The following is a 26,187-nucleotide window of genomic DNA, read 5'->3' on the forward strand; positions in this document are numbered from 1 at the left end:
CTTAAATACCAAAAAATAAACTACGTACCTACTGAATACTAATAGAAAACGTTTTTTTATACAGTTGCCTCACTTTATTTTAGTAACCTTTACATAATTAGTATATCGCAGGGCAAACATCCTAAGAACATATGGAACGCTGGACCAGCTCTTTCAGGAGATATGCTTAACAATGAATGAGTTTCGTCTTATGAGAGATCATCAGATTTATCAAATTATACACAATGAATCACCTTCAAGTTGTGTACTAAAACATTCCTGGATAAATATGCATTTAAATAACGAAAACCTAATCATAGTTTTCGAAGTCGTTCAGGATTAAATAACAATTAATGTGTGTGTTATAAACTGCGTTCGTCTGGTCTGTCGGCCAATTCACTCCGTAATTACGTATGTTAAGCTACCTAATATAATTAACATCACATCAATAACAACTGCATTTTCCGTATTCCGTAATGCCCATTGATAACATACAACATCCCCATGGCAACTAAGCATTGTTATCTACCTACTCTATGATATCAATTAGCTATTAATTATGATATCAATTAGGTTAGCAGTTAGCACCGAGTGTCATTTTTTACCTATCTCAATTTTGATTTGTTAGCAAATAGTGAATACGAAATCAGGTGACTTAAGTATTACTAACATTATCTAGTTGAACTGTTGGTGGCAGGACATAGAAATCAGGGTTTTAATTTTTTATTCTGTATTCCTAACAACTTATTTACACAATTTCACGATAATTGGATAAGTAAAGTGCGAAAGAGGTTTGTTAAGTTATGCTATGCTATGCACCAATACTATAGCTACCTATAATAATGGTTGAATATATGATAAATCAGTAAGTCATTTATGATCCATGATTGACAACAAAATATGATACTACCTGTTTCGTCAGGCCCACAATTAACAGGTTCTATTTGATTTACCTATTTCTATGATAATGATCAATTAGTTTTGTAACGGTATTGGGTTAAAGAGACTGATATAATTTCATGTTAGTAGATACAACCGGTTTCTCTTGTACAATTATTTAACCATATTATCTATTTTATTGATTATTGCACATGATATATAAGGTCATGTCAGAATAGCTGTTCAGATAATTAAGGTCAGACGAATGGTAAATGTTATTTCGTATTATTAAAGTCTAGGTCGTTCTGCTAAATAGTTAAATATCCCTCTATGAGGCAGTTGCTTTATATACGATACTCGTCTGGAAGCGATTTAAAAACAGATACTTTCATCCCGGAAAGTAGACGCAGCCGAAGTAGATGATCAACAATTATAATTACTAGCGGACGCCCACGACTTCATCCGAGTGATTTAGTTTTTTTTTAGTTAGGGAATTCCCTCGGGAACCATGGATTTTTCCGGGATAAAAAGCCTTTGTGTTAATCCATGCTATAATATATCTCAATACCGAATTTCAGCTAATTCGGTTTAGTAGTCGAGGTGTGAAAGAGTAACAAACATTCATATTATCAAAATCATCGGTTTTCGCAAATTTCGGGAAAGCATGGATTTTTTTTGTTATAAAAAGTAGCCTATTTATTAATCCAGAGTAAAATCTATTTCCATTCCAAATTTCACCCAAATCGCTTCAGTAGTAGCGGCGGTAAAGAAACATCCATACAAACTTTCGCGTTTATAAAATTAGTAGGACTTACGAAGTTGGAAATCTACTTAGGATATCAGATAGGACTTGAAGACATACGGAAAGAAGACAAATAATAATTAATTTAGAGAATAGACATTTTTAAAAATAACGAAATAACGGATTCTATATCGCAGACTATTTGACGTCCTCCGTGGCGCAGTTGTTTGCGCGTTGGATTTAAAAGACGGAGGACCTGGGTTCGATCCCCGGCTGGGTAGATTGAGGTTTTCTTCATTGGTCCAGGTCATACCGACTAAGACGTACCGCCAAGCGATTTAGCTTTAAAACCGAAAGGGGTGTGGATTTTCATCCTCACAAGTTGCCCGCTTCCATCATAGTTTGCATTCTCACTTACCATCAGGTGAGATTGTAGTCAAGGGCTAACTTGTAAATAATAATAAGCTCCCGTAACATCGGACAGTACCTAGCCACCTAGCCACCTCTCGTTGACAACAAATCGCTAAAATCGCGCCACGTCGTAGCAAAACTATACCTACGTCCTCGTAGCAACCCCGACGTTCGTTATCCAACCCCAAGCGCCTGTGGTTACACAGTCGCTACATAAAAGCCACTCTGTTTACAATCCACCCTTGCACGGGGTGCTGTAGGTACTCGTGGACGGGGTGAAAATAATCGATGTTACTTACGTAATGGCTCCAACCCTACTGGTGAAATGTTTGCCGAAAAGCGATTCAGTTTTGATAGCGTTCATAGGTATACGAGTAGCTAATGTGTCGTTGGACTATGGGGTCCTTGGGTGCGATACCGTCGGGCCATGAAATATGAATATACACATATTTTACCCCCGACGCAAAAAGAGGGGTGTTATAAGTTTGACGTGTCTGTCTGTCTGTAGCACCATATCTCCCGAACGCACGAAGGGATTTAATTTTTTTTTTGTATTGAAGACCTATGCGCGAGTGTTCTCAGACATGGTTGATGTAAATTGGAGCCATTAAAAAGTTGTGGGGGGGTAAAATTGGGGAAGAAAAACCGATTGTCTGCAAATATACTCGAGTGGTGTCTCAAATAAAAACGCACTGAAAGAGAATATTGATGTCTTGATCGAGAGTGTAATTAATTTTCAATTTTATTCGTTATTTAAATAAATTATTATTAGCAGCAGATGCTGCTGCGTTATGCAGGTTCCGGTCATTATTATGATCATCAGATAATGATTGTCACAAAGTGAAAACAGTATCACTCTAAGCCTGCTAACCCTCATGGTAGCTAGGTGGGTCAAACCTCCAAATTACCTTTCATATTAGGCGGGAGGCCTATAAGAAAAAGACATCATAATTTTGATAATTATGTAAATTTCATTTAGACTATCGAAATAACCAAAGTAGCGCAAAGGTCAGCTCAGCTCAGACAGAGCAGACGGCCGCTGAGTCTGGAAGCGAAACCACTAACAACCAGTAAATGCAGCGTAGGATGCCCTTCAAGTCCCTCAACTCAACAAGGAAGACAGCAATGTGCATGGAAGATTGATTCTTGTAAAGGCCTATGTCCAGCAGCGAACAGATACTAACTGATGTGATATTACTTCTTCTTCTAATATAACATTTAGATACCTAACCAAGTAAAGTTTTTATCTATGAAGGCCATGCTACACTAGCGCTAAGCGATTTGGACCTGGATTATAGGTATTTATTTTTAGCTAGATTTAAATTACACCAACTGTGAATATTATCTATACCTATTTTAAGATCTTTAAAAAATAGTTAATCATAGTTTCATAACTGTTAGATTTAAAAATTGCTCGTTACACCTAACAGACCTAAACCATTAAAAGCTATGAATATTCATATAAGCGCTTTTAGATAAATAGTTAAAACTTAAAATTAAATAGTTCTTTTGCTACAGTTAACTGTACATAACAACTTCACGGTCAGTGAGGCGTTATAGAGATAAAGTTTCTTTCACACAAATGTATGCATGTATGAATTGAGAAACTTTAAAACCGTCATAGGTTTTGTAAAGAATCCACAAAGTATCCAAATTATACACAAATCCCTAAATGGAACCTGTGACGTAATACATTTTCATTATATATATTTTATTATTTTATTTTACGTAAATACCATAGAAGAAGATAACACTACACGCATCACTAAATCTTCAAAACATTATTTTTATACCTAACTAGCGGACGCCCGCGACTTCGTCCGCGTGAAACTTGATGTAAACTGTCAACTATCTCTACCCCAACCCTACCCTACCCGTACCTTACCTACCCTACGTTGAATTTTTTCCTGAATTTTCTTTGCTATAAACCTCACGAAGCCCGAGACCTTTCCAACGAATGCAAAACCGTGGAAATCGGTTCGCGTCAGGAAGGGAAACCCGACTTATTTTTATACAGGAGACTACCTATCTACCTAGTTTAGAGATACAGTAATACTAGTGATATTGTAGTGCTAAACTGTGTACTACAAAAAAAATAACTCTTTACAAAATTAAAAAGCTACCAGTTAAATAAAAGTATAAAAAAAGTATAAGTATAAAAAAAAGATACGTATATTCGCAACATAAATTGATGATTTAATTTAATTTGTCCAGCGCGTAGTAATGACCCGAGAGCGTACAAAAAAACTTAGACATCCGACACCTACACGGTCTGTTTCGAGTGTGTTTTGTCCAAAAATACACGAGAAACGTAGCCACCAACAAAAAATAAAACTCGACATGCAAACGTGTTCACATTTCACTTCGCAAAAAAAAAAAACTCATGTACCCACATACAAATATGAGTAGGTAGGTATGTGTATGTACGCAACAGCGCGCACTGCCGCGCCACATCCTTGCCGTGACATCCAAATTGGAGTCAACGACCTCACGCAAAAACCCGCAATAACTCCCCATTGACAGCGGCCTTCTATTCTTGGACCATGACATAAGCACTTAGCTAAGTCCCGAATTATGAACACAAGAGCAAAATACGTAGAGCCTCTAAAATGCTGCCTAAACTACTAAAGTCCATTAATTGCAGAACTGCATTATAGGTGTTTACCGACTTGATCGTGATGCACCCATTTAAACGCAAAATACTTAGATGATATTTATTGAAGTAGGTATCAAAAGTGTTACGACTTATTAATTCATTTACATCGCTGTGTATTTCTTATGCATACCTAGAGCTTCACAAAGATAAATGTCGCTTTAGCTTCACGAATCTAAACAGTTCTGTAACTCTATACATTACAGGGTATTAAACACATTAAGTTATAAATAAACAAAACAAGAATTTAAGGGCAATAGTAAATATTTTACAAATAAGAAAAACAACAAACAAACAATAAGTTTGAATTTGTTACAAAATTCTAATTTCCATATTATGCTCTTTGCATCTATAGGTAAGTCTGTCTATGTGTAGTCAAAGAAGGAAATAAATAAGCAAAACATTATTGCAGGCAATAATGTTGTACATAAAGATCAAAGTCCACTACACACGCCAGATGTTAGCTAACATCTCAAGTATCCTATAAATTACAGTATGCTGTCTACTTGAGATTTTAATTTGTTTAAAACATCCCCATTCTCAAATATTTGCTGGCAACATTGTATTGATCTGTCAACAGATCTTCCTACGTCAAAACAGATGAAGAGCGACAAGCCGTCACTAACGTTTAAGAGGATGTCACGTGATGTTTCAGTGATGCGCTTAAGGCATCCACGATGTGTAAGTGTGTAGATTATTGAAGCATTCTGAATGATGGCACTTATTTCTTTATGGCTTTTATACATAAATATGAACGTTTTTTGCATATAAGTTGCAGGGATTCGCTGGAATGTGATCAAGTGATGTTTGGAAGTCCCTACAGTACAGCCTATGTCCTGCAGAGGACGTCCATCGGCTGATATAATGATGATGAAAGTTTTTTCAATATTCTCACTACACTAATTAGCTCCCGTAATGATATGAAGAAATCTTTAAGATTTGACACTAACTCTTTTCAAAAGTAGTGTAATAGTCTAAGTTTCTCCAATATACATAAAGTTAAACCTTAGTGGCCCGCTCATTTTCATCATGTGATCGTTAAGGCAGATGCTAAAAACTGTCATTAGTGCTTTATTTGGCGAAATGGTAGTCATTTGTATTAACGTGTGGCATTGACATTGGCGGCATGAGGATAATTACACACAATCTGTCTTAAGACTGCAAATAAATTTGTATGTACTCCACCCGAGAGGTATATTAAAGAGTATATGTAATAACTTACCACCTACGCCGAAATTTATACACATTACACAAAAGTATTGACATGTAATATAAACATACAGAATACAGATGACACAAAACGACATGACGTAACCAAAATACACATACATACAGCAGGCATGCAGTACATTTAAGAATAAGCAAAAAAAGAACTTGCAAGAACCAAAACCGGACCCACATAACGATTTAAAAAAGCTCCAACACCTTGATGATATTTCTGACCAAATACTAGCTTTGTTAAAAATCGTGAATATTATATTAATATCATGATTATAATGATTTGAAATTTCATGAGAAATTGAAAGAAAATCTTAAAATGATGATAATGCATCGTTTTTATAACATTGCATTGTTGTAAGTGACATAGAATGGAACCGTGGCTTAAGAAACAGTATAAATTAAAACATTCTCTTCACCAACATAGAACATTGACGACACAGATGAAAAAAGAAGTAATAAAACTGTAGAAAAGGAAACGTTTCACAAAAGCAGCTCTTCAACATATCACAAAGCTAGTATTCATTAAAAAAAAATTAAATCAGTACGTATAGCTAAAACGTTCCTAACACGATGCTACCTGGTAAGCTGCTGTCTTTCAGAGGGCGGAGGCGAGGGCGCGCGGGAGGTCGCGGTGGATCCTCTCGCGTCCACCGCCGTTGGACTGCCGCTGCCGCTGCCGCCCAGCGCCAACGCCAAGCCGCTGATGCTGTCGACACATCACCACGTCACCACAACCCTAGCGGACAGCTAGCCGATCGAAACCAGTACTTACCTGCTCCAATTTCCAATTAACTCGGAAGTTACTCCTGTATCTCATATGCTATACGTTTCAAATAAGAAGACCACTGTTTTTTTACATTTTAATTTTCTAAGAATTTTCACTTTTTACCGTTAGTTTTTGATCTGCATTTTGGAAGACATTTCATTTCAATATAACCGTTATTACGTTATATCAATCAATTAGATGCTCTATCTAAAAGTAATTATTGCATTGACTGTCTTAAGGTGTCGCTAAAAAGCAGTATTATGAGTGTGCTGTGTATGCATTTCTACATTTTATCATAAAGGAACTATAGTTTTTATAAAAATATGGTTTTTCTATCTTTAATTACACGATTTTTAAATATCTGTTTGTCAAGTGGTGAGTGATTTACTACAGGTGCGATAATCTTCTTATTCGAAACGTAAATGGTTATGGTACTAAATGATGAGAATACTGGAGCAGATAAGGCCGCTAATGTAGAACTAGGATCGATACACTATCACGAAACTAGCCTAGATAACAATATACCCAACAATCTTATCACTAATCAGCTATGTTAAAAGTTGACGTACATACACAGAAATATATCCCGCCAAGTTAAAATACTTTTGAATAGGAAGGTTGGATAAATATGATGTAAAACAGCCGAGCTAAGCAGATCATTCTCAGCGGGGTGAAGAATTACATAAAAGCAGTGTTGTTTAGTTAGTGGCAAGGCTTCGAGGGTGTCATTGTCATTAGGTAACACAAGCAAGCAATCTATGGTTCATTTTGAGTGACATTTCTGTCATGCAAAACAAAACCAGATATGGTCTCATTAGTCTTTCAAAATTTTAATACAATAAAAACCAAGACAGTGTTCAATCATCTGCCATCACCAAGACAGTGTTCAATGTTGTCATCTGCTGAATCAGTTTGCATGCAAGCCCTTGCACTACAAACTTAGGTAAACATTATAGGATTATTCCTTACATAGACATTATTAGGTTAAGTAAAGTTAATTGACTACAGTTTGCTACTATCAGGTGAGATCCTACCTATACTTTACATTCACTTCCGCTCATCAGTAATAGCTGGTAGCCTTAATCATTTAGATTCAATAAAACTAAACTCAAGATAAATCTTCTGATTTATCTTGAAGTTATTTATATAAGCCAAAAAGCCTTTTCAGAATTGAATTCAATGCGTAAAGTGAGCAAAGTGATGATTAGCAATCCATTCAGATGTCAGTCCTACCGTGACACACAAATAGTTGGTAGGAAGTCCGTCTAGAAATCTGTCGGACAGTTACAGAGTGCGAAAACACGCAATTAGCGGTTGTCCAATGTCCACGCCATAGGCCAGTGCTAGAAATGAGTCAAACAAACAAGTGAAGTATGAATGGGCTATCGGCTGCCAAAAACCCGAGCAATTACAGAAGGTAATTATTATTGTAACAGGTATTCTCGCTTCTCGCTTCATAATTTTTTAATCCATTTTATGTGGTTCACACTCAGTTATTTTTAGTGAGATAAAAAGAAATCTACCAACATGAAATAATATTATTTCTTATCTTGGTAAATTTTATTATGTTTGTGCAACAGTACTTGGTAAAATTACTGTTTTAAATTATCATTTTACTGTCCATTACCAATCACGGCACTATAAACGGATATTGCTTGATCTTAACAACTGACCTGAGTAGGCTTTTAAAGGTAGTAATAAGATATAATAAAAAAAACAATAAAGTAAAGACAATAAAAAATATTTCCTGAAAATAGGTCTAAATTATGAGTTCAGTTTATCAGTTTATACCAACGTTGAATACATAAAATGTAATTTCCGCAATCGGTCTGCTTTAGTCAAACAGATGGTGACGTCACTAACGGTGAGGTCACATTTTTGGCGGAAGTCTGTATCGCAACAAAGGACATTCATAACAGTGCATATTGCTCGCAACTTTATTCTAATCGAATAAAATAAACATCAGGAATGAATTAATTATCTTTAAACTGATAAGAAGAATATTTTTAAACTTTCAAAGTTTAGATTATTCGACTACTATGCTAATAATCTCGAACTTAAATAATTAAATATATTTGGTATACCGTCTAAAACAACAACCTTTATGCATCTTTAGTGACGCCATTTTCTTTTATTATTAAGTTGTCCTTATACAAGCCGGTGATAAATTGATCATAAAAACCATTTCCTCAGACTTTTAGTGTCACTCAAATTGCGGAATGCAAAATAAAGGATGTGTTGAAACCGCTTTAAAGTTTCATTACTTACTATATGATTCTCGTAAATATTCTCGTATCGTGACGAAAGATTTTTTTTAACATCTCGAAAAGCTTTCAAAAGCATGACCTGTAGTGACCTGTGCTTGAAGTCACTTAAAAAAACGCATTGTTCAAACCTAACAAAGCAGTAAAGTTAAAAACGAATGATGATGAAATATGATCTGAGATAGCAATGACTTAAAGAGCATTTTAAATGATTTGACATAAACTGATGGCAGCCTTTTATGCAGACAAAATAAAGAAATCAACTCAATATTAATGAGAAAAAAGAAATGTTAGTGACAATACTTTCAAAGCTGTGTCTCAATAGATCATAAAAGCAGTGTTACAGATTTACTCCGTACTGTACGAGCATATGAAAGACACAAAGCACTCGGTGTATAATAGGAAATGCCACACAACCTTCTGTGTGACACAAGTGTCGCAGTTGACCGATGTCGTGCGACCTCGCCAATGTACATGCAAATTAAGCTTTAATTACCGCCAGTAGTATAACGTTATTTACAATTCCGCGAAGGACTGCGCGTTTAGCGTGTGTTTATAAACAATATATTCGTATGAACAACCTCTGAATAAGTTTTGTGTTTGTCTCATAATAGAATGAAGGCCAACGTTACACATGGTATGTGAGATATGTGTTGTTGTCATGGGTTCTCCGATCTTCCTCGTTATCTACATAACAATCGTAATGTTAGAGAGAATTACATGCCACATCTAATAGATGTAACTTTATTTTCAAAGAAACATATGTGAATGTTTGTTTTCATTTTGCCGATGTTAAATAATTGGGACTCGTACGGTTATATTCTAAGAGTAGAAGTGACACTGCAGTTAAATATTTGGAGCTGTACCCAAGGCGGCGCGCGTAGCAAATGAAGCCAAGAATCAATGAAGAGTCTTGAAAAAGCAATGACACACATTGCATCACAACATTTGGCTAAATATAACACACGTTTCCGGTGGGCACAAGGTCATTGGCGAAGGTTATGAAAGTGAAACGGCAATATCTATAATTAAAAATCTAATCGCTCGACTTGTAGACAATGGTCTGTAATCTGTCATTATAAACGGAACATACTAACAAGGTATTTATGGTACCTACTCATGATTGTTGTTTATTATATGAAATAAATTATCGGAGCTTACAAATTTCATATTATGTATATCTGCAAAACAGATTTGTTTCTAATACTAAAAACTTCTCATTAAAATTACAATTGCTTCCTCGAAAGACGTCCAATTCAATTAAGTCACAGTTGGTGAGACTGAAGTCCAACACGAGGAAAACTGTGCGGAATTGCCCAGTTAATTGCACAGAAGTATTCTGTGTTGTCATGATGATTGATAGCTCGATAAAGATATTATTGTACTGCAACACAACACCGCACTGGATTACATAGGTTACAATTGAAATGAGTCATGGAATCCATGGAACCGAACGACATTTCGTGTTAACACGCAAGACGGTCATAAACATTCATGCCCTATAAATCCTGAAAACCATTTTTAAATAGCTTAGCCTGAAGGACTTTATCGTTTCATAAATATCAAATGCTGGTAAGCCTTTACAGTAGTTTCTTTATGACAGAGACATGTAAATTAAGTACTTTTCATAAAAAAAAAACTATTCAAAACCGCTGACTTAACAAATGAGATCCACAATTTATCTTCTAGCAATATCAAAAACAAGGATAACAATCGTCCGTTTTTCATTCATACTGAAGAAAAAGTTATGCACATCATTGCAAAATATTATGGCGCAAAGCTTTCGCAAAAGTTACATAGGAATTCAAAACATTCTGACAAATTTTCAAATTAGGAAACGACATTGCGCGATACGAAATAAAATTGTCTACATCGTTTGAAAACCGATAAATTGATTGTGTCTAATTGGATAGTAGGTGTTGGCAGTACAATTTATTGCTGTTTACATACGATATTTTTCTCACATTCTTGTCTTTTTTAGTAAAGGGCAATCGCTGCAGCTTATAAACATTTTTTGTTGTTTTGAGACATCTATAATTTAAGGTCACATATTTTGCGTTTGGTACTTGTTTATTGCATGACTAGTTAGTCCTTGACTGCTATATCATCTGCAATTATAGCATTTAAGTTATAGTAGTAGTTTTTCTATAGAACAAAAATATCAATTAAGTTTATCCTTATAGTTTACTACAAATGCTAGATTTGTTAGACCTTTAGGTCAGTTAAACAGGTTGTAGCGGCGTTAGAAAAACAGAAATAAATGAATTCCTTAGAACTTGGTAATGTTGCAGTCGTGAAGACTACATAATCAACATCTTGGTCCAGTAGCATATATGCCTGGTTTAGATTGTCAGACGGATTCCATTTGTGGGTCGGAGAACTTTAGTGTTTTTATGAGAATTATAACTAACGACAGTATCTATACTTCATAACCTAGAATGTGGTTCGGCCTTTAGAACTGTAAACTGCAACTGAGAAGTCTCTAACAACTTCGGGTATGTTTCTGTTACAATTAGTTTTATTTGTCAATATGTAAATAACTAGATCACCTATATATTATTACTAATAATAATAATGAGCCATCTCAGCTAAAATACTATTTATGAAATAAATTTCCAGTAATTTATTATTTTCCAATTTAACATACACATTGAATAAATATTTTATTATTTTTTATTACTTTAGAATTTCAGTATTGGTATAGTTATGGTAATTTCATTTTCAATTAAATTGACATGTACTAATCATAATCATTTGGACATTTATATTATATTATATTATATGATTTTGAAAATATTTGAACGCCTCATTTGTGGCAAGTCATGTTCGCACCATTAATTATTATGAATTGTATTTATTGCATCTGTTATTATCCATCTTTAGCAAATAAATAAATTATTATTAGTTAATGGTGTTTAAGCATCTAGTATAAGTGACAAAGAAATACATTAATCATAATTATTATGTATATTTCTTACGTAACTCCACTGTAATAATCCTTGATAAAGTGGGCGAGCTGTGCTACCATAAAAGTTCAAAATGAATTATGTAAGCTCAGATTTCTCCTTATTGCAGTTGTTGTTATTTTTAAATTATCTTTATTTTTATACCAATGCAGAGGAAAGAAATAACTCGTTTGAGGTTGACCCTATTTAATATTATGGTATCCATTTACTTAAAATAATGTGGCTATGTTATTTGGACGCACAAATACTACGATATTATAATACAAAGAACTTTCACATAATAAAATATGTTTGTATATGTATATACGATAGTATTACACTTACGAGAATTAATACAATAGCCTCTCTTAACCTAAACCATGCGATAGCACAACCAGCTTTTGTATTGGTGACTAAGCTACTTTTAAAATGAAAACGTTGTAAATCATAAATGTTGACCTTAACAGCGAATGGGACATACATTTTGATCTCTATCACTTAGGCTTAAAGGTGATTTTGAATCATCAACGATTCCTATTGGCAGTGATAAGAGCTGTAACAATCGCCCTTCAATTCAGCTTCAGTACTACTTTGATCTGTATTCTAGAAAATTTTGGAAACATCATACGCATTTCGAAATCTATACTAATGTTATAAAGCTGAAGAGTTTGTTTGTTTGATTGAAAGCGCTAATCTCAGGAACTACTGGTCTGATTTGAAAAAATCTTTCAGTGTTACATAGTACATTTATCGGGGAAGGCTATAGGCTATATATTATCCTCGTATTCCTACGGGAACGGGAACCACGCGGGTGAAACCGCGCGGCGTCGGCTAGTATTAGTATAAAGCTCTCCTGAAAATAAAGTCTTTTTAACTTGTGATCTTCTTAATGTGCATGTTTAGATTACAGCAACGCTTATACCTACTAGCTGACGCCGGCGACTTCGTCCGCCCTCAGATCTCCTTAATCGGGCCTTCTTACAATATCCGTTCTCAGCAGACGTCTACTAAATGTAAACTACCTCGCTGCCAAATTTCATCTTTGTACGTCAAGTTGTTTTCAAGATCTCCGTGTACCTTTTGCATTTATATATTAAGATTTAGAATTCGGAAATCATTTAGAATTACACGTGCAAAGTGAAAAACAAATAAAACCACCATAGTTGCAAAGTTGCGAAAGTCAGATAATCAATCGTTTAGCCTTTTTACAGACACTGTCAAATCCGAGATAGAATAATAAAGCAGACCTTGGTCAAATACCGAGAACACAATTAATTTTTTTTTTCAATTCAGGTCAAAGATCATGTTAAGATTAGGTTGTAAATAATTTTAAGTATTCAACAAGTTAACCCTTGACTGCGATCTCACCTTATGTTAAGAGCCAATGCAGTCTTACTCGTAGATGGAAGCGGGTTAACTTTGCAGGGGTACAAGTTTATTTCACCCATACCTCTGACGGTTTTTACGCGGCATCATACTGTAAATCGTTTGGCGGTACGTCTTTGCCAGTAGTATGGTAACTAGCCACGTGCCGGGAATCAAACCCAGGACCTCTCTGTTGAGAACCACAGCACTACCAGAAAGCTTGCATTATTTATGATATCTCAATCATAATTTCAGGAACTGGTCCGTTCTGAAGAATTCTTTCAGTGTTAGATAGCCCATTTATCGAGGAAGGCTATAGGCTATATATTATCCCCATATTCACACGGGAACAAGAACCACGCGGGTGAAACGCGGCGTCAGCTAGTTGATAATATGTAGGTAGTTAAAAACCATGCATGAGAGGTAAATGAGACACTCATACCCACAAATCATTTTTAATTTGCACATCATCCAAAAGCCACTACTTCTTCACGTGATTATTTTTGGTGTTTATTTTCAGGAACCATAAGCGACGCACGTGCAAAATACCATCCAATCTAATCGCGTTTCATGAATTTTAATAACAGTGTCACACCGGTATGCCGCACGTGGCATAGGTCCAGAACCAAAATTACAGCGGAAAATATCCACTGGAATATAAATTATTATTGGACGTACAAGCCGCGCAGTTTCATCGACGAACATGGATATTAAAAGGTAACATTGGTAGCAGAGAGGATAAATCCGCTTTCCCACTATGAAGCTGAATTACATTCTAGTAAGCTAGGTACTATCCTAGCTTACTAGGCTAAGGAGAATTGAATATATTTATGTGCTGCACTTTTTTATCCTGATATAAATGTAAACATTCCAGTTAAACTGTTTTGTATTTCAAAGAAACTCAACTCAACTCAAAGAAAGAGTTAAAAAAAAACTCAATCGTCGTAGTAGTATTTACGAACATTGGTAGTTATTGAGTGTATGTCATTTGATATGAAACAGGCCTCTGTGGCGCAGTGGTAAGCTCGGTGGATTTATAAGACGGAGGTCCTAGGTTCGATCGCCGGCTGGGCCGTTTGAGGTTTTGTTAATTGGTTCAGGTCTGGCTCGTGGGAGGCTTAGGCCGTGGGTAGATACCATCCTACCGACAAAGACGTACCGCCAAGGGACTTGGCGTTCCGGTACGATATCGTGTAGAAACCGAAAGGGGTGTCGATTTCCATCCTCCTCCTAACAAGTTAGCCCGCTTCCATCTTAGAATGCATCATCACTTACTATCAGGTGAGATTGTAATCAAGGGCTAACTTGTAAAGAATAATAATAATAATAAAATAACCAAATACCAAAAGCAATACCACTCTAACGCGGATTTTACTTTTACGTACGATATGGCACTGAATACGAAAATGTTCACACAAGCAGTTCGTTCTTATTAAATCTCCTTGACAATGACCGACAACAGGTGGTATTGAGTTTTAGCGAACCTGACAGGCTTCGACGGACATGGACGGAAGATGCTCAAGCGCCACGACAATATTTGCGACAAATTTCACCATCAGGATACAGTTTTATTTCGGGAGCTACATACTTGATGTCAACCAAAATTAGTAAGCATTAATGTGGTAAATGATCGTGTGTTGAAATTCTTACAAAAATAAAAGACCATGTGTTACATCTCTAGGGTAATAATAGATTTTCAAAACGCAAAATGTGTTCCTAATAGTAGGTACAAAATGCGACATTGGCAATGACGTAACTAGTTTTTATAAATATTTTATCATAATAAGGATATTTTCCTACAGATAGGCAAAATTAATATAAATGATTATATCATCTATTCCTAAAAATCTCTTAAATATGTATAAATTAATAATTCACATTTATATTAAAGGATTCTAAAAACATGATAGTGTTTTACATCTTTAAAACGCAAATAGTTTTGATACATATCCTAATGTAAACACACATGACGTAAACTAATGCCTAAAACTAATAATTTAATAATCAATTTTTTCCAGAACAGTCGATAGAAAATTTTGAAAGAATCTGAAAATACTGAAATATCTTAATTTTTGTAATATGCTCTGGTTCTTACCGCACCAAAATAAACAAGGCATTAACACGTCAATAGGGGTCTACGTCGGAGTTGCAGTCCTAGTTAGGACATACCTGTCAAGACAACTTGTCAACACATTAAAATAATCCTATTTAAAATCTATAAAGCAATGTTTACCACGTGTAATCCATTTTTCCTGACTAGTTAACCAAGGGAATTAAAGTAACAGAAAGACTAACTTCATAATAAAGTACTATTAATAAACGAGCAACCAGTTAGCAAGAAAAAACAAAAATCATAATACCAATAAAATTTAATGTAATATACTAAGTTCACGTACATACAAATTCTTAAAAAAATGTGGCTAAACATTAAGTAGCAGCAAAATTTATGAAGGTTTGATTAGATTTTCAAATTCCGTTCCGCTACCAAGTTTTTCATTAACAGAGCAACCGATAATTCTGGCTTCTGACATCGTCCGACAGTTAGCAGATTCGCTAAATTATTCAACTTTTCGGATTGTTTATTTTCGCTCCGGCTCCGGACTGGCGCCGAGCTCACCTTGACCGCGGCATGGGTACAACAAACCAATGAAATGTGACCTTCCATCCCTCGCAGAATCTTGTTAAAATTCAACACAACAGGTGAATCGCTTTGAAGCTGTAAAGTTCTTTTAATAGTGGATATATTAGCATGCTGTATGCATAAACGATGTTGATTCTAAGATATTATTCGTTTATGCGGTAAAGCTAGAGTGTTTGTGATGAATCAGTTTTATAGTAAACATAGCGTGATTGAGAGGCAATTCGACTCTAAACCTAATTAATTGACTTGTAAATTCTGAAAAATGCTGTTTTCTCATCATTAACCTATTCATAGTAAATTTAATGGATTTCAGAAAATCAAAAATTTATATAGTACGTACGCAATTGGATTTCCACGATTTCGCTTTAAAATTTTAGGTTTTTAAAATTATTGACTGCAATAACGGTAAAAGTAGAAATTAATACTCAGTCTAAAAGCACCATCGCCATCAACATCCGCGTAATCAATAAAGTAAAGACTTTTGATTAATAAGACCTCGATCAATTAAAAAAGGAATAGAATACGACACAGAACCCCGAACAACTAAAAAACCCAAGCAATAAATTAACTAGTTAACCAATTTACTTAATGGGAAATTGGTTTTGATCTATTAAATAACTCAATATTACCCTTATGTGTCATATACCTACTTCAATTATTTTAAACGATACTGTGGTTATACATTATCAAAACATAACACCACCAAATTCTACATCAAATATGTTTCTTTACTACGCCAGAAAAAAACAACGAAGTGTTACACAAGTTATAAAATCTCTAGTAAAACTAGTTTTCCAAGCAACACGGAAATAAATAGAAAAAAAGGATGATGTCACACATAAGACAGACGGCATCTTCGCACAATCTGGATTTAATAAATTACTCGCCAGCGTGAAATTAGAATGTTGATTGCGAAGAACCACACACACAAGTAGATTTCCATTCGGAAATAGTCGACAAGGACTTATGTGAAGATTTATTGAACATTACTTTTGTATTTTGAATTTTTGTTATGTAATTTTAATTTATATAATGAGTATAATTGTTATGACATTTGTTTCTGTAAATTGTTTAAACGTAATCTTTGTTAAAAATAATATAAAGATTAACGAACATTTGCATTTTGAATTTAATGAATGTAAAATTATTTTTAGAAAGACTAATAATATTACAAGCTTGTCGGATAAAAATCATGGCCCAAATTTGTTAGTTATAAAGACTAAGAATTAAAAGCCGGTGTTTTCTTGTGTAGTAGGTATTTTCACCTGAAATATTTTCAAAACAGTGTATATACCTTCTTTTGAAGAAATGGATGAACTAATCATACAACAGACAATATCTTTCACGATGTTTTAACGATACATCTGAACTGATTTATTATAAAAACAGTAGGTTATTTAGGTACGGTCTTTCAGCCACGGTACAGTCACCAACAGCTGGCGGAAACAGCGGAACACAAAAAAAATTAGATAAGATCATGGATATGCTACGACGCTACACGCCGTCTGCGGCTGCAATAATGCGTTTGCTTTGTCTATTTGAAATGTACTAAAATAAAAAATCAAAATTTAGTCATTAGATTCATATTTGGGTTAAAAAAATTTGACCACATTTCTGAATTTCGTGCTCAATTAAAATGGTTGACTATAGCTCAGCGTCGTAATTTTCACATACTTTCCTTGCTTTATTCTATACTTAATCACTATCATTCTCCTCCGTACTTAAAAGAAAGGTTTCACTTTCGCGGTTCTAACCACCTTCTCAATCATCGATACAGCAATGATAATAAGTTATCTATGCCATTTAGTCGGACTCACCGCTATAGTGAGTCGTTCACTGTTAAGGCGGTAAAACTATGGAATGCCGTGCCGCGGGATATTCGTCATTCTCAGTCGATTCATATATTTAGACGTCGTCTTAAAGACTACTTTTTATCACAGTAATATATTTAGGTATGTAATATCAATTTAAGTAAGTTTATTTTATTGTATATATATATACATATATATTATTAATGTTAATATTGGTATTTATGTATTTTAATTTTCTTAGTTTATGTAAGTATATTTCATTTATTTTTTATTGTACAGTATTTTAAGTCGATATTTGCGCACCAACCACTTCTCTTTGTAAACGTGAACTCCTTATAATAACGGTTGCCTGGAAGATATCATTTTAGAGATAAGGCCGCCGTTACACCATTGTTTGTATTTTACTTGGTTTGTTTTTGTAAAATTTTGTTATTTTGTTTTGGTGTAATAAAGTGTTTTATTATTATTATTATTAAAATACTAAAACTCTGTCAATGAATTTAATTTTTTATTTTTTTATTGGAGATGCGCAATAAAATAGTTTTTTTTAATACTAATTATTATTATACAAAATAAGTCTTGACCAGTCTGGATGCCGTTATATCGGTGTTTAAACATTTCTAATTCCTAAAATAACTGTTTTGTATGACATATTTCGCCATCCGAAAACAATACAGATCAACACCAACACCAATTCTATGTCACCAGTTACTGAAAAACCAATAATACCTTAAATCAATTAATCATAGATATAAATATAAAATCCGTTGCCAACTGTACGATATTCATCGTCATCTGCACAATTCGGTCCACCGTGGGTGGTTAAGGATCGTGAGCAGTGTTGCTCACTAATGCGATTGTTTCCGCTGCTATAATTGCTACAGTAATAAATAAAATTTGCTCTTTATTATTTTCTGGAAATTCATTGTTCGTATTTCAAAATATATGTCCTTGAACATTTTGTCGATTTAAATATTAGACATAATTTCATCACAATTCATCACAGATTTTTGGAAATTGCTGTAAATGGAGCTAGGGCCAGGGCCAGGGCCAGGGCCAGTTTATTTAACCCAATTTAACTCTTTCTGGCATGACTAAGATATAAGGACGTTAATTTCATTAGTCACGGGGTTTTTTGTGCCAGAAGTCATCCAGGGAGTCCCGAGCAGTACTAATAATTTTGATTTTACTTTCTGCCGCCAAGCAGTATTGCTCTATTTCGGTTCGAAGGGTATGATCCAGTAAAATTAAAGGCTTATCGCCTACAATTTAGGTTAATGGGTGAATTGTAGCATGTACTGTTTCAATTCAACAGTCGGAACATCAAGTAGGTATCTGATCTGTCTAGGGTTATAAAGAACTCTACTACTCTGATTGAGTGACCAGCTTACAAACTTGAAGTTTATAAAATATGTAACAATGGAGAATTGAACCCGGGAAAGAGGAATTAATGAGCTTGGGCTTTATTTATGTACTGTTTTGAACTATTATTTTATTAAGATTGCATTATCACTTATTTATCAATCTGATCGTGCTTACCCACGAACCTGTTATCAATAAGACGAATTAATAGCGTAACTGATTGCTACCGATGTTATCGTGTCCGCTTTCAGTGTTTCATCATTATATCATAATGTTTTAGATGCGTTATGTAATAAACAACTGCAATAACTTACTTCGTGTTAATTAAGTACATATAATGCGCAGTTTTTTCAATTGTTAAAATTTGTATTTGTTCATCATGTTCAAGTTAAATTTATGATCGATAGTACATACAAATTTAATAAAGGATAAAAGTTTTGTACAGAATGAGAAAATGCCTTCTGCCACTATTACAATATTAACGAGTTTAATCACGTGAGTAACTAATATCACGTGAGTTTTAGCCGTGTCTCATAATCAATTAATATGAATAACACTCACGATAGTTTAAATTCTAAAATATTAACGAGATTATCAAATTTATGGGAAAACAATCACATAATATCTAATATCATTGGCCACAATAATTCCGATCTCGACAATTGAAACAAGTTTCAAGACACTTCTGATTAAGCACTTCCTCATTGTTCGTACGATGTGTACGGCATTCCCGTCGTGTAATGTAGTGTGTAACATTAGCGCCGACACCCGGGTGTTGTCGGTAAAAGGACACTAATGCGATTAGTAAATAGACACCCCGACGAATGAAGGACGGTCGACGAACTTACGGAGAACGGGGATCGATTCACGCTTCTGTTTTCTGGATATTTACAAGCACACAAAGAAGACTGGTAACAGGTTATTGACAGTAGGTGAAATTGGAAGGGACTTGCTTAATTTAAAATAGGCACTTTTGGAAGGTAATTTAGTCGGTAATGGCAATGAAATGTATATGGCAGATAGAATAAACCGAGAAAATCGAATATATTCAAAATACCTATTCAATAAACAACTAATGAAATAATGTATAAGTAACATATCTATACTGTGTGAATTGGTATTCTTCAAACAATCTTTTCCCTGAGCTACAAAACCAATGAAACAGATGAAATGAAAACCAAATGTGGTTTCAAGATAACGGGCAAATATATCGTAAGTATTTTTGAGTGTTTCAACAGATATAGAACAAACTTCTATAAAATTTTCAAAATTCAAACTATTCCTTTACTTAACGGTTAAGGATAAAACAAAGCCAACAAGTTAGGCTAAGCCTTAGACAGTTTTTTTTTTGCATTAACACAATACTTAGTAAGTAACTGTGAATTGACAAATGTGAAATAAAAAACGTGATTAATTTTTCAAGTAGGTAACCTATCGTGTTTTGTGTCGTAAATGAGACATCTAATCACTGGAGAGAAAACTTACAAAACATATGTAAGTCAAGCAAAAGTAAAACATACATACCTATAGGTATCTATTCCATTAGATTCTATGTCCCAATACAATATTACCTACCGCTGATCGGATTTTAATGGAACATTCTCGTGACCAAATACATTTATGTTAAAAAACTACCCATAAAGTAACAACGTATACTTCGCCCTTCCATACCTAAAGGTCATTAATGCAGCTATTGCGAGAATATTAAACATAGTATAAAATAATAATGAACAGTTACTATAACACATAAAGGCTATTAATATTACCAGAAATTACTTTGACGGCAAATTTGATACCATCTTCGATTAACTGTATCATCATTTTACATAAAAAATCAAGTTAAGCCACAGTAAAGCGTAATTAAATAAAATAAACTAATCCAAACAAGTGATCTGACCTTCCAGAATAATTCAACCAAGTTTATGTGTAAATAAACACAGCCAGAAGTAAAAGACAAATAGACAACGTTATTGTTCACAATGTTGTACAAGATTATGATAATATCCGCGGAGCAACTAGCAACTAGCAACCAGGCATTGCCTTTTACGACACTTAAAGCAAATTGTAGCCGCGATTACGGATTACAAATAGGCTTCGCGGTTATTGCTGTAAAGATACAGATCTCGTGGATAAAGAAACGACAGTGTGACAGCGATAGAGATAATGGCCTGTTGTGATGTAATCTGATCATTACAACATTTTCACCGATCTATGGAGTTATAGCAACTGGTCAGGGTCAACGGCGTGTCGGTGAAGTTGTCTTACCGTCCCACTTTGCCCACCGTTTCGTTTGTACAGTCGGCTATATACAGATAAAACATTTACTTTGAGAAAATGTTAAATACTAAGCATGTGAGGTACTAGATATCACATGCTCGGATTTGCAATACTATATGTTTAATATATTAATTAAACAAAGCCTCATCTATCATACAGGGATTTCCTTTTGATTAAAAAAAGTATATTACAAGGCTTCGTAGCAAACTCAATTAATCTACCCATACCCCATTTTGTTCTCCATATTTCAGCGTATTTTTAAGATAATTTTACAACAATAACAGTTTTTATCACGCACTGTACATTTGCGCATTCCAAAAACGCACCCAGTATAACTAACACTGAGTGTACAATTGAACGAACAAGTCGTTTTGCACGATTTTGACATTTAGTGGCAGGTTTAACAGTGGACCGTAATTTAATGTTACTGATTTTCCGCCCACAACCCCCTTCACAGGTGCTTGGGAATAACATTATTCTTGTATCAGCCCTACTCTATCTAGCGGGAGTGGTAATTGACATTTTTAGTAGCAATCAATAACAATGTAGACTCTTTGTTAGAAATAAACAGAACTGATGCATAATGAAGCTTCGTACATTTAAAGAAAATTTCTCTAAGACACGCAAAATTTTCTTCTATTATTGCCATGAAAGTTTAGTAAAGGGGGACATAATAAATCACATAGATTAGCAAATAACGACTCTAATAACGAGCGTAATAGCTTATGTCCAAACAACAAAAGCCACCCCATGAGCCAAGGTCGCAAGTGTAAGGTCGTGCGATGAACTCTGTGATAGTTTCCGGGGAACAAATAGATGAGTCATGACTGATGGGTTGTCGCTATCCACCCATTAAGCTCGGGTCGTAGACCGCGGTTGAGGGATGTATGGGAAATGAGGCGCATTTCCAAATTTAGGCATGGCATGTCATGTCAATGCTCTTTGAAAAGTTTTCTCGGTAATCAAGTAGAGGAAGTTTATTTTAATTAAGGCGCCAGATATTTTAAAAAAAGATTCATAATTTACGAGGGGTTAAGGTATTGTCATGTTGTTAAGCATATCATGGTGTTCTGTATTATAATAATACAAAACTGAAAATAATCGATGAAGCATTTAGGAAAACACACTTATTGTAGTTAGTTACAAACAATTATAATTATAAGTGAGTTACATTGTCTCGCATTTGAAGTGTCACTTGTAAATGTATACTAATATTATGAAGAGATAAAGTTTATAAGTTTGCAAAAGGCTTTGTAAGGGGTAATGTTCGAAACTACTGATACGATTTTAAGTTTCATGTTAAATAGATTTTGTGTTATTAAAGAGACAAAAGTGGCCTTATTATTACTGATTCGTGTAATTCGTGTAACAACAAAGCGCATAACCTTATATCTTTTTTGCCAGTCGTTCTCTGGAAATTAGCAGACGCTCTCCACGCGTCTCAATTCTTGTAACTCATGTACACGTTTGTAATTAAGTTCTTTGTTTAGTATTAATTTTTGTTTCGTTAATTTCCACTAACCAATATTTGGCGAGATTTATTTGACCAATAGCGAGGAGAAAAATGTACGTGATGTTTGCCGTGTACTGAATCAAGAGTTCCGACTTCCAGAATAATAAACAAGGCGAAACAACACGCTCGAGGTCGGAGCCTAACCGATAACATAATGTGCGGATAATATCCGCCAATATTGTTTATCTCCCGGCTTCCCTATCAAACGTCCGCCGATGAATCAGTGGATGCAGGCAATTATTTAGGCATAAGTTACGGTAAACGCTATTATTAAACGTTTAGTCATTTTTAATCACAATTGTTTACAAGTTCTCAGATACCTGTACCATACTACAACCGCCGCTCTGGTATTTTTAGACTTTTAAACAAGATTGTTAGCGGTAAATTGGTAATTTATAATTTTGCGGGATACGTTTCTTACAATTTAAACTTCCTCATGATATCATTTATTATCTTTCGAGTTGTTTGGTGCTGTTACATTATATTCATTTTCAATTATTTCTTCGAGTCAATTTAAATATGTTGCTTCACTTTCAAGCTTATCTGCTTCAAATCTTCTTTTTTCTCATAATAAAATTGCATGCTGTCTTCAAAGAAGACACTACCAGCCGTGCGATTCCGGTATTCTACACCCGTCGACGATCTTTTCGCCTATATCACGTAATTTGAACTTTATGTTTATAGGGTGCTTTATATTATGCTGAATTTAAATGTACTTTTTCAGTTGCCATAAAAACGATCCCACGTCATCATTATCAACCCATATTCGGCTCACTGCTGAGCACGAGTCTCCTCTAACATTGAGATGGGTTAGTCATCAGTCTACCACGCTGGCCCAACGCGAATTGGCAGACTTCTCTTTACAAGAGAATTAAGAAAACTCTCAGGTATGGAAATTTATTTACGATGTTTGTTTTTCCTTCACGTGATATTCCATTTCCTATAATGCACATAACTGAAAAGTTGGAGTCTATGCCTGGGACCAAAACTATGGCCTCTAGAATCGGAGGCAGACCAGTCATACCCACTGGGCTATCACGGCTTTTACATATCACGTCACATCGCTGTAACTTTTAATAGCCATGCAGTTGCGAAAGGCTAGGCAAATAATATCATAATCATCGTGCAAAAAGGGCATGAGGACCGCAATAAACGGTCGTGTTATCTCAACACGCTGTTAATATCCCCAGGTTGCACTATTAGCGGGCAGTCAAACTGCTTAACTGTTGCGCTGAATGGTTCGCGGGCGGTTGCTAAATGCGCTAAACGCGTTATTTATGCGATTCCGCATTGCGGTACGGTGAGGACTTAACATTTTACAATCCCTCAGTCGTAAAGCTGTTCAGATTTGGATATTTATGTGTCTCTGGACATAATTATGGTCCCTGGCGCCTCACGAAAATTTCAAGTCATCCTTATTACTGGGATGACATAAAATGCTTTTGCCGATAATATTGACAATTCTTAGTATAATTTGTTAAACATGACAATATATTAGAAGAAGTACGATAAAATTAAAAATTGTAAGTAAATGTTTTAATAAATCATTTGGATTATAAAAATGGTCAATGGTGGTTATTGTATTAATTTCTTAATTCGTCAACCAACAACATTTGCTAAAAAAATAAAGTATCAGCAGTTTATTGTAATACTTAACATTTAAAGCACAATTAGTTAAATCCTACTCGTGTATGGAGTCCATTTCCCAACCGTTTATTGTACTACACAGACTAACCTAACAGAAATTTATTTATTCTACGTGGTCTAGAAAAACCGAGTAAGTCCAGTTAAGAAAATATCTAAGTTTTGCTCAACTAGAACTATGTGTAATCAAAACGTTAGCATTTGTATAATGGCGTATTAAAGTCAATCGTTTAGTCAGCGTAACTTCCATTTTACAGCCGGTGCTGTAAATCTGCAAGATCCGCAACAAGTCTTGTTAACCCTCATTCGCACGAGAGTTTTTTTAACGTACGTTAAAAAAGCGTTCAAATATAATATGAAGTTAAAAAAAAGGTCCAATTCCAACATCCAAAATTAAAAATGCAACTCTGCTCGAAAAAGTGCATCGAGTTTTAAAAACGCATTCGTGTGAACATATACTTGGGAATGCATTTGTTGTATTTGCACGTTTTCTTAACGTCCGTTAAAAAAACTCTCGTGCGAATGACGGGCTTACAGTTTTATCCTCTGCAATAGCCACGTTAACACCGTCGTTAGCGTGCGCCAGCGCCATACGTCTTTCTAATGCATCCAGTGAGTGAGTCCAGTAATAAAGGTCCATTTATTTAGACGGCTTACAAAATTACAGGGCAATTACTGTTTGTTTCCAGTTTATAATAGACTTCGTGGAGTTGGGAAATATACGACCCGCATTCTTCCTTATGGGCTTGCGAAATGTTTTTGTAAGTCTTTTTTTTAAACGGCTTCGCACCTGAGATAATCATATAGCGTACAAAGGGGCTAAATGGGACATTTTCATAATGATTTTTGAAACTTATTACACAGCTAAACTGGCCAAAATGTCTTGTATTTGTTAAGAAAGAATTTGTATGAAGCACCCACATACCATAAAAAAGTGGTATGTGACAACACTTACTAATTTTTTTATCTAAATGTAGTAACTACTAAATTCCTTTTAATATTTAATCCTCCTCCTCTCCTTAATCTCTTAATCCTTAATCCTCTCCTTCCTCTCACATAAATTCCTCCTTTCACCACAGATGTAACGTAAATCATTGCTACACTAGGCTAAGTAGAAACTGTTAGCAGAAGACCAGATGAATTACTTTTGCCCCTAAGGAGTTCCACAAAAATGCACCTCTTTGATAAAATTAATTTGTCTTTTTTTTAATTCTTTACAAGTTAGCCCTTGACTACAATCTCACCAGGTGGTAAGTGATGATGCAGTCTAAGAAGAAAGTGGCCTAACTTGTTAGGAGGGGGGATGAAAATCCACACACCTTTCGGTTTCTACACGACATCGTAAATCGCGTGGCGGTACATCTTTCCTGGCCTTTGTCTAACCCTTCTATCGATTGACTTTGCCCTATCTGTCACCAAAAAAAAAGTTAATTATCTGTAGCGCACATCGATGACGTAATTCTTTTTTGCTGGACTAAGAGCATGGATACAAATAACGCAAGTCCGCAATAAAAATTGCATACAATTTGTTATCGGAGACCGCTCATACGATCCGGCCAGGGCAAAAACCTTTCGAGTGAATACAGAACGAACGTTCTAGAGCCATCCTTTGAAATTATACACCACAGAAAATATTGGCTGCAAAAACAGTCAACTGGAGATTATATAAAGGACGGTTTAATGTCGAGTCTGATAAGAGTTAATAAGTATTTAT

General features: G+C 34.8%; 1 protein-coding gene across 2 annotated transcripts in view; it reads right to left on the bottom strand.

The window, feature by feature from the left end:
* LOC112055887 (protein bunched, class 2/F/G isoform-like) overlaps nucleotides 1-26,187 on the bottom strand; it is a 204,447-nt gene that overhangs the window by 93,090 nt on the left and 85,170 nt on the right. Inside the window, exon 2 of one of the 2 annotated variants that reach the window (XM_052882753.1) lies at nucleotides 6,463-6,591. The exons of the other annotated variant lie outside the window; for it this stretch is intronic. Coding sequence (XP_052738713.1) covers nucleotides 6,463-6,591 — 129 coding nt within the window. The remainder of the gene's footprint in view (nucleotides 1-6,462; nucleotides 6,592-26,187) is intronic. 2 annotated transcript variants of the gene reach the window in all.

The sequence above is a fragment of the Bicyclus anynana genome, chromosome 1 (assembly GCF_947172395.1).
Source record: "Bicyclus anynana chromosome 1, ilBicAnyn1.1, whole genome shotgun sequence".
NCBI lineage: Eukaryota > Metazoa > Arthropoda > Insecta > Lepidoptera > Nymphalidae > Bicyclus > Bicyclus anynana.